Below are 10,138 nucleotides of genomic sequence, written 5' to 3'. Positions count from 1 at the left end.
CCGCGGCCAGTAGAACCCTCTCGAGGACCGGATTGGCTGCATAAAGTACTCAAGAGCCAATGGAGTTCGCGTCTACCACTGGCCACGCCCCTCCTGAGGCGCTCCAGGCTCCCCGCCCCCTTCGTGCGCGCTGCTCCCTGCGGCCGCTGCCGCCTGTAACCTGCGCCGCCAGGATGTGGCTGGGGGCTGACGTCGGGTCCAGATGTGGCCCCGGCCCCGCCCACCCCCGGGGCCGGTCCGCCCACACCGAGCCGCGGCGCGCACGGAGGCTGTCCCGCCTGCCACAATGCACGGTGGAACTGCGACCACAACTTGCAGGGGTCGTGCCTAACGTCGCCTCCGCTCGACGTCCCTAAGACAGGCCGACTCTGACGCCGCACGCGGACCCTCCTTACTGGAGCCCCCCATGCGCTCACCCTCCAGTGCCCGGCCAGGCGGACGCGGAGCCGCGCGGGTGACGGCAGAAGCGGCTACGCGCCCAGCCTAGCCCAGCCCAGCCCAGCCGGAGAAGAGGGCGCGCCGCGCCCCCGCCCCCCGCCGCTCCCGGAGGCCGTGGGTGCGGATGCGCCGCTGACGACTCCTGCGAGAGCACCGCGCGCCCTAGCCCGCAGCATGGCAGCCGCCGCCTATGTGGACCACTTTGCCGCCGAGTGCCTCGTGTCCATGTCCAGCCGCGCAGTCGTGCACGAGCCGCGGGAAGGACCTGAACCCCGGCCCGAGGGCGCGGCCGCCGCCGCCCCCACACTGCCCCGCGTTGACGAGCGCCGCGACGGCAAGGACAGCGCCTCGCTTTTCGTGGTGGCTCGGATCCTAGCGGACCTCAACCAGCAGGCGCCGGCGCCCGCCCCCGCGGAACGCAGAGAAGGGGCCGCTGCGCGCAAGGCGAGGACCCCCTGCCGCCTGCCGCCTGCGCCCCCTGCGCCGCCACCCGGCCCAGAGCCCGCCTCCCCGGGACAAGCAGGCGCGCCGGCCGCGCCCCCCAGCCCCGCGTGGAGCGAGCCGGAGGCGGCATTGGAGCAGGAGCCCGGCCCCGCGGGGAGCGGCGAGCCTGGCCTCAGACAAAGGGGTCGGCGAGGCCGGAGCCGCGCGGACCTCGAGTCCCCGCAGAGGAAGCACAAGTGCCACTACGCGGGCTGCGAGAAAGTTTACGGGAAATCTTCGCACCTCAAGGCGCACCTGAGAACTCACACAGGTCAGTGGGGCGGCGGGGACGCCGCGAACGCGCGGACTAGGGACTGCTTGGGACCGGCCACGCCCCCAGAGCTTCGGGCCCAGCGCTAGAGGGGGCCGGGGCCGAGGGCGGGGAGCCATGAGCTGAGGGCGATCGCAGCCGCGCCCCTGTCCTGGCGCTCTGGCCTCGCGTGACGCTGGCCGTGGCGCTTGGAGCCGGCGCCCTCTCGGCGACCGCGCCCCCATCGGGCACGCCCCCTCCCAGGCTCTTGGGGCGGGGCCGCGGGGGTAGATGTCGTCATCCGGGCTGCGGGCGGCGCGGGCAGGTGCGCTAGAGGTGGTTGGGGGGGGGGGCAGGCGGCGCTCCCTTTTGGGGCGTAGGTGCTCGGGGAGCTGGAGTCTCGCCACCCCTCTTCCCAGGCCTCCGGGCGGGCTCTGGCGAGGGAGGGGCCGGCTGGGGCGGGCGAAGTTCACGCGGGGACAGGGCTCCCTTCAGCCACTCGGCACATTCTTCGTTCTCTTCTTCCTGTAATTTTTCCAGGGCTCTAAGGTTTAATTTGTCGCAACCCGACCCAGCGGCGGCGCTGGCCGACGCGGGGGGCGGTCCCAGTCCTCGCTCCCTACCCCACGGCTCTTTGTGGGAGCCCCAGCCCATCCGGCCGGCGGGGGCGCGCCCGGCCGCAGGGGGCTGCGCTTGCTCTAGGAAGGCGCGCTCCGTTCACTGACCTTTCTGATCCAACTCTCACTTGCTCTTGGGCTGTGTGCAGGCAGGTGGCACCTGTACCAGGGCGGCCGGCCTGAGCCTGAAACCTGGGATGGCGTGAGGTCACTCGCCTCTCTGGTTTCCGGGGACCGCTTCGCAGCTCGACTCTTGGTAGTTGATGTCGAAGTCCGACTTCCCCCCTCCATTTTTGGTGTTAACACAAACATTTAGGGTTGGTTGGGGTTTTTTTGTTGTTGTTTTTTCCTTTTTTGAGCTCACAGAAACTCTTTCGTAACAGTTAACTCTCAAGTTCACTGCAAAAAATACTTAATTCCGTTACTTTGTTACCGGGGTCTGTTCTTTTCGTTGTTGTTGTTGCTAACAGTTAAGTGACCGACCGAGAAGCTCTAGACATGCAAGTCGTGGAGACTAGAGCTCAAGGCCCGTGTGTTCATAATGGAACGAGCCGGAGCTCTAGGCCAGGGAGGTGTCAGAACTTTCTCTATAGAGGCCGGGGGTTGGGGGGGGGGTCCTCAGCCCTTATCTGTGGTCCCTCAAACCACGTGGCAGGTGATGGGATTGAGTGAAGACTGTCATCTCCCGGCATTCGGAGTCGAAATTAATGGTCTGTGAGCCCAGAAGGTGGGTGGGGTTTGTGTAGGGTTCCCAGTTCTGCTCGGGAAAGCCGCTGCTGGGGTGGGTGTGGCCATGGGGGAGGAGCAGAGAGCTTGGTTCAGAACTTGATGGACCAAGAGTGCTGAGTTGGGGCGGGGGTGTTCGGCGAACTATCGAATTGAGAAATCTTGGTGCAGAATATTTCACCGTGGTTTCCCACTTGCAGCACCCGGTAGCCGATCTGGTGAAATGCAGAGGGCTTGCCTGAGGGGAGGGGCTGGATGTCGTGGGCGGGTTGGGTCCAAGATGTTTTTCCTTTTTGGCTCGCTCCTCCTTTCAGTCTCAGTTGGCGTTTAGAAAACGTTTGGGGGCGCTGGGGACCGCATCTTCCGTAATGGAAAGGGAGCCATTCTCTTCGGAGCGCCAGGAAACTCAGAGCAGGTAGAAAGAATAGAGTCGGCCTTCTTTTTAGTGCCAATAGTGTGCTATTCGGTTTGTTTTAAGAGTAGGTAATCGGAGCCGCTCTCCATATGTGCCGAGGGAGGGAGGCTGCACCTCTGGGGTTGTAAGGTTCCAGGCCCTCTTGAGAGCGGGGTTAGGGAGGCCTGTAGATGTCTAGGCTGCATCTTATTTGGTACCCAGGTGAGTCTGATGATGAGAGTTGCCCATTTCAGATGCCTGCTCCTGGGTGGAGTCTGGTTCTGCCTCTAATCCGGGAAGCCCTGGGAAGCCATTGCTAGACCTTGAAGCGCTTAAGTAACTCATGTTCTTAAGAGACAGGGTGTTTCTTGGGCACAGAAAGGATTCAGCAAGATGGTCCCAGGGAGTGACTTAATCTTCTCAGGACTTCCGAGTAGGCTCTGGCTCTGGGGCGGTTTGGTTTGTGGATCTTACTTAGTAGGGTACTGGCTGACTGATGCCTTGCCACATCTGCTCCACCCGAATACCCCCCTCGAGAATAATAGTGGCAGGAGTGATAATTTTCACCGCTTTAGCTAAAGGTAGCCGGCAATTTTCCCAAGCCTCGCTGTGGTTTGGTGGCTTGTGCCTGGCCACTTGGAAAGCTGGGATGTTTAGTGCCTTTCGGAAGACCAAGGGTCCCTAGCAAAGGGTTTCCTCTGGTATGGATGTCCTTTGCAAAGAGCTGCCCCTCCTGCTTAGCTACAAGGTGATGACCCCTCCCTCCCTAGTAGTCTCTTGGACCATTGCCTACATTTCTGTAGTCAGTGTTAGAGCAAATGAATAGAACAAAGAAACGCAACAACCCAGGCCACTTGTTTACTTAATTGGAACCTCTCAGCCCATATTTGGGGAGTTTGGTGACCTTACTTTTGGAGGAGCACGTTGCTTTGGAGGCTGGGGGGTTCAAGGTGGGAATATGAAAATTTTCAGAAGGTCTACTTCTTTGAGCAGCAAACTCCCCTACCCCACCCCAATCTGGATATTCCTGCATGGCCGGTAGGCCTGCGGTGGAATGGTGGTGGGTCACTCAGTTTTCAGATACCCTGAATAGATTCCTCCTCTCTCCTTATTTCCATAAAGAATTGTCTTCAAAGCTGTTTTGCTCTGCTATCCTTCTAGCACCTAGAACCGAAATATTTCCTTGACTGCTGCCTGGGTCAGGCTGCATTGTGGCTCTCAGGGCACCCTGAGGAAGGTAAGCACAGTGAGGCATAGTCTCTCCCGGCAGCCAGGAGTGAGGTTTGTGGGCGCCTGCTCTTGTTTGGGACAGGGACAGGGGCTGGGAAGTAGAATGAAGAAACCTGTAGTAGAAACCTGTGGCAGTTTCCTGCATTCATTTCTGAGGGTTAGCCTGCAAATTTCTCCTTCCCCACTAAGCAGGAATTTGATTCTTCATGGGATTCATGGGCCACATATTTGAGCCTCCACTTCCCAGTGTGCACCCTGACCTCAGAGCCTCATTTCAAATACACTGCTGGCTCTGTACTCTCTGACATAGCTGCCCAGAAGGCAGTCTATCTGCAGGGAGGGGATGGCTTGGCTAGGACTTCCTTGACCCAGGGCAGAGCCAAGCTCCTTGATAAGCAGCCCAAGAGCATGCTATCCCAGTGACTTCTAGCCCTCTCTCAGCCGTACTGTGAGTGGTCTCTTCTGAACAAGGAGCACAGGAAACTGTCTCCCACATACCCATTGCTACCTGCGCTGTGCATCTCTCTCTGGATTCCTCTGTGTATTTACATGTGTGCATACTTGTACGGCCACATTGACATTTAAGATGTGCACGAGTAGGACCCTCTGCAGGGTTTGCTCCATGTGTTTATTTAAAGGAGACAGTGTTGTTTTTTTTTTTTTTTTTTTTTTTTGGTTTTTCGAGGCAGGGTTTCTCTGTATAGCTCAGGCTGTCCTGGAACTCACTTTGTAGACCAGGCTGGCCTCGAACTCAGAAATCCACCTGCCTCTGCCTCCCAAGTACTGGGATTAAAGGCGTGTGTCACCACTGCAGGGCCTGTTTCTAGCTTGTAAGTGACTGTCTCAGTGCAGAGGAGCTGATGATTCTATAGAGATCTGGTGACGTTACTCGCACTGTCTGTGAGCTGATTATAGTACATGTGGGGCCTATTGGCCTGAAAGACAAGGAATCAGCTGCACCTCTTGGTCTTCTCTGGGTGGAGGGGGAAGACCTGCTGTGTCACTGCTGTCTTTCAAAAGAGTTTTTGTCTCTAGTTCTTCTTTTACGCTGTAGAGCAACGGTTTGGACCAGGCCCCACACACTCTGGGCCTGCTCTCCTGGCTTCCTTAGCTCTGGCTTTTCCAGGCCTTTGGAAGTGCTCACTCAGTGTTCGGGCCCCTTTGACAGTCAAGTGTGCTCTGCACAGAGGCTACTTGCCTGACCAGGGGCTGGGATGTGCTGACAGGCAAGAGTAAGTCATAGACTAGAGGTCACTCCAGAAGAGCAAATGGACAAGGTGAATTTGCTGTTAAACGTGACGAAGGAAACAAGCAGCTAAGATACTCACGTGTGTATGTGTGTGCATTTAAATGTATGCCCAAAGAAACCCAAGGAGCATAATGGGACACACTTGGTGCTGTGTGTGGAGAGGTACATCATTCTTGTGGTTAGCAGTCCTGGGCCTGCATCAGACACCCTATATAATCCAAAATTCCTCACACAGAGTTTTAGATAGCAGTGCATTAAAGTGGATACAGTTTATACTTGAAGAAGGCACTTTAATTGGTTCATGAGAACATCTAGAGTAGTGGTTCTCAACCTTCCTACTGCCACAACCCTTTAATAACAGTTCCTCATGTTTGCGGTGACCCCCAGCCATAAAATGATTTCCTTGCTACTTCATAACTGTACAAGTTGCAGTGTAAATATCTGATATGTAAGATATCTGATGTGTGACCTCTGTGGGAGTCACGACCTATAGCTTGAGTCACTGATTTAGAATGATAGGGGTATGCCCTCAACCACATTCCTATCACTGCCAAACTACATGCTCGATGTTAAGCATCTCTACTTTTTCAGGAGGACCCTAGGATATAGGATTGGTTTGTGTTTGCAGTACTGGGGAATCAAACCTGAGTAGGCATGTGTCTTAGGGTTTTACTGCTATGAACAGACACCATAACAAAGGCAACTTTTTAAAAAAATATATTTATTTAACGTATATGAGTATACTGTAGCTGTCTTCAGACACACTAGAAGAGGGCATCAGATCCCATTACAGATGGTTGTGAGCCACCATGTGGTTGCTGGGACTTGAACTCAGGACCTCTGGAAGAGCAGTCAGTGCTCTGAACCATTGAGCCATCTCTCCAGCCCCCAAGGCAACTCTTTATAAGGACAACATTTAATTGGGGCTGGCTTACAGGTTCACGAGTTCAGTCCATTATCATCAAGGCGGGAGCATGGCAGCATCCAGGCAGGCATGGTGCAGAAAGAGCTGAGAGTTCTACATCTTCATCTGAGGGCTGCTACCAGAATACTCCCAGGCAGTTTAGGTCAAGGGTATAAAAGCCCACACCCAGTGACACACCTACTCCAACTAGGCCACACCTACTTGTGCTGGGCAGAGCATATACAAACCATCACGGCCTGCTAGGTAAGTATTATTCTATCACTGAGCTGTGTCCTCAGTACTTTCTTAGCTTATGTCAAGGCAAGATATTCTGATGTGGCCAAGGGTGACATTCAGCTTTTGGTCAACCACCTGGGTAGCTGGGATTTCAGGAGGAGTATGCAACCATATCTGACAGAACTAGTGAAATAATAACCCATTTCAAGTAAGGAAATTAAGGTTCAGGTTGGTTACAAAATGCACAGGCTGGAGAGATGGCTCAGTGGTTCAGAGCACTGACTGCTCTTCCCAGAGGTGCTGAGTTCAATTCTCAGCAACCACACGGTGGCTCACAACCATCTGTAATAGGAACTGATGCCCTCTTCTGGTGTGTCTGAAGACAGCTACAGTGTTCTCACATTAAAAAAAAAAAAAAAAAAAAAAAAAAAAAAAAAGCCGGGTGGTGGTGGCGCACACCTTTAATTCCAGCACTTGGGAGGCAGAGGCAGGCAGATTTCTGAGTTCCAGGCCAGCCTGGTCTACAGAGTGAGTTCCAGGACAGCCAGGGCTGCAGAGAGAAACCCTGTCTTGAAAAACCAAAAAAGGTTTGCACAGCACAAATGCTACGTACCATGTGCTCCTTGGACATTGCTCTTGGACCAGCATCAGTGTGACACAGGTGAGCAAGGCACTTATCCCCCCACGTTTGTATGATGGCTGCAAGTGCTTTGGAGTTGGGGCTGAGCAGTTGATACTGTGCTCTGCTCTGCTCCTGTACTACATCTCTTCCCTTCCCAGAGTCTTTAAATATGTGCTGTCTGTATTCAGTTTCTGTAAGAAGTCCCAAAATTCCCACCCAGGATCTATCTACCCTGTTCTTGGCTTCCTTGAGCCTAGAGCAGTGTTTCTTTTGGCCATTGGAGAAACTGACATTTAAGAGAAATTTATTTAGATATATTTAAGTGTATGAGTGTTTTGCCTGCGGGTATGTTGTGTGCCATGTGCATGCCTGGTGTCCCAGGGGGTCAGAAGAGGGTACCATATCCGTTGGAAGTAGAGTTACTAGTTGTGAGACATCATGTGTGTTCTGGGAACTGAACCCAGGTCTTCTGTAAGTGCAACAAGTGCTCTTAACCTCTCCAGGGAAAAGATGTCAACTAGTTCCCTTGCTGGATCACACAGTTAGATGGTACTTGTTGAGTCCCTATTATACAGGGACTTAATAATAATAATAAGCCTGTGGCTGATGCTGTGAGACTGGCCACCTGCCTTGTGCTCATGCCCCCGTGTTCCCCTGGTTGGTTTCTTTATCATCTTCTTTTTTTTGTTTGTTTTTGTTTTGGTTTTGGTTTTTCGAGACAGGGTTTCTCTGTATAGCCCTGGCTGTCCTGGAACTCACTTTGTAGACCAGGCTGGCCTCGAACTCAGAAATCCACCTGCCTAATCCCAAGCGCTGTGATTAAAGGCGTGCGCCACCACGGCCGGTGTCTTTATTATCTTCTAACATCCTTGACTGCACAAGTGTGGGAAGTTTGGGGTCTCCACTTTTGATGGCTTTTAAAGTCAACAGAGTATCCAGAAGGAACGTTAGGCATCCCCTCCCCACCCCCAAGCAAATACATTAGAGCATTACTCATAATGAAAGTGCTCCTGCATGCATCTGTAGCCAGCTCAAAGGGTAATTGGTATCATTCTTGGCCAGACCGCCTGCCTGTACGCTCACTTGGCTTGCCCTTGTGTCTGGATGGCGGTTACCACCAGCACCTATAAGGACCTGGTGAGACTCTGCCTACTTTCAAGAAAAAAAGAACCCTCCTGTGCCCACCGAGTCTGTGGGCTTTGTTTGCTTGCTTTTGTTTTATAGCCTTAAGTGGGATTTTTCTCAAGAAATTAGCTTCTCTTCAAAGTAGAAAGTAAAGGCTTGGTAGTTTAGAAGTTGGCTGTGCCCTATGAGCAGGATTCGGGTGATAAAGCAGCTGCCACCCAGTCCCTAGACATAGAATGTAGAAGGATGCAGCCATTGTCATAGGCCAATGTAATAGGGAGCCGAACCTCAACTGTTGGGTCTTCCTAGCAGGATTAGATTGGGTATAAAAGGTGCTTGTTGGAAGCCAGAATAATGACCATTCATTCAAAGCTCTGCCTTTATTCCTTGAATGTTTGTCTACATACATGTAAACCCACATACATGTACACATGTTGTGAAAATTTGAATGATAAATGTTCCCATACTCTCTGGCATTTGAATACTTGGTCCATAGTAGTTAGTGCCATTTGGAGAAGCTTAGGGGGTGTGGCCTTGCTAGGGAAGTATGTCACTGGGGGGAAGGCCTTGAGAGTTTAAAGACAGGCACCATTTTGAGTTTGCTTTCTCGGCTTCCTGTTTGTGGTTTGAGGTGTGAGCCCTCAGCGCTCAGCTTCTAGCTTCAGCCACCATGTCTGCTACGTTCTGTCCCCACCATTATGGAATCTAATCCTCAGGAAATAGAAACCCCCAAATTTATTCTTCTAAAAGCTGCCTTGCTTGTGGTGCTTTATCACAATAGAACCCCCAAGACCCACGTAAATGTAGTAGTATCTGTGCCAGGCATTCAGAGCTAGAGTATGCTGGCTATAGGAATACTCCGCTTTCTACTTCTGAGTTATATTTTGGGGTCCACCTACGGCCCCAACAACTGTGGATGAGATTTTTAGGAGTCTTGCTCTTGGTAGAGGTATAAGGTTGCCTTACTTGGGAATAGGGCTGTGTGGTAAGGAGGTGTCCATCTGCCCAATCTGCCCTCATTTGATTGGATATTTTTCTATTTCTTTCTAGAGCCATCCATCCATCCAAGTGGGATCTTGCTGTTTAGCTAACCTGCCTATCTGTCTGTCTGTCTGTCTGTCTGACGGTCTATCTATCTATCTATCTATCTATCTAGAAGGGGTCTTGCTAATCAGCTTGGGCTTGCCCTAAACTCAGGCTTCTCCTGCGTGCTGGTGTCTGTGCCCAGCTTTCTCTGACATGTGGCTGGCTGTTGTACCTTCTGTCCTTCCAGTATTACTCCTGAGGAAGGGCTGAGGAAGGCACTGTGTGGGTGTTTGTGCTAGTGTGGGCACGTGTGTATGTATGTTATACATGCACATTTGGTGGAACCTGGCACGGTATTATGGTCTAGACAAGCCCCTCCTTTGTAGCTTTGCTACAAACAAACCAAACCAAGAAGAACATGCTTCCAGAGAATTTTTCCCCCAGGGGTGGGGGTGGGCATCTGTTTATTGTTCTCGTTTTTTTTTTTTTTTTTTTTTTTTTTTTGAAACACAAAAACACTTGCTAACCAGGAACTTGGCTACACTCCGTGGCCATTGGCCAGTCTGTCCCAAGGTGACCTGCTTAGAAAAGCCCTGAGGCTTGAAACCCTAGATTAAATGTCCTTGTCCTTCTGACACAGAGGTGTGGGGGAGCAGCTTATCTCCTTAGAGCCAAACCCAGGGTGCATCATGGAAGAGCAAGACATGGGGACCCAAATTAAAAGACACTTATCAGGTCTCGGGTGTATGGCTCAGTATAGAACACTTGTAGAGCGAGGCTCTGTTTGATCCCCAAGTTAAAAAAGCCACTTGCCAAGGAGTCAGTGGCTCAGGGCCT

The 10,138-nt window shown here is 52.8% G+C and overlaps 1 protein-coding gene across 1 annotated transcript in view; it reads left to right on the top strand.

The window, feature by feature from the left end:
- The first annotated feature begins 243 nt into the window (after positions 1 to 243).
- Klf13 (Kruppel-like factor 13) overlaps positions 244 to 10,138 on the top strand; it is a 52,565-nt gene continuing 42,670 nt past the window's right edge. Inside the window, exon 1 of the mRNA NM_021366.3 lies at positions 244 to 1,192. Within this exon, the coding sequence (NP_067341.2) occupies positions 613 to 1,192 (580 nt within the window). The 5' untranslated portion in view covers positions 244 to 612. The remainder of the gene's footprint in view (positions 1,193 to 10,138) is intronic.

This window comes from Mus musculus, chromosome 7, assembly GCF_000001635.26.
Source record: "Mus musculus strain C57BL/6J chromosome 7, GRCm38.p6 C57BL/6J".
NCBI classification, from domain to species: Eukaryota; Metazoa; Chordata; class Mammalia; order Rodentia; family Muridae; genus Mus; species Mus musculus.
The sequence above is the reverse complement of the archived record's forward strand: the minus strand, read 5'-3'. Positions and strand labels throughout refer to the sequence as shown.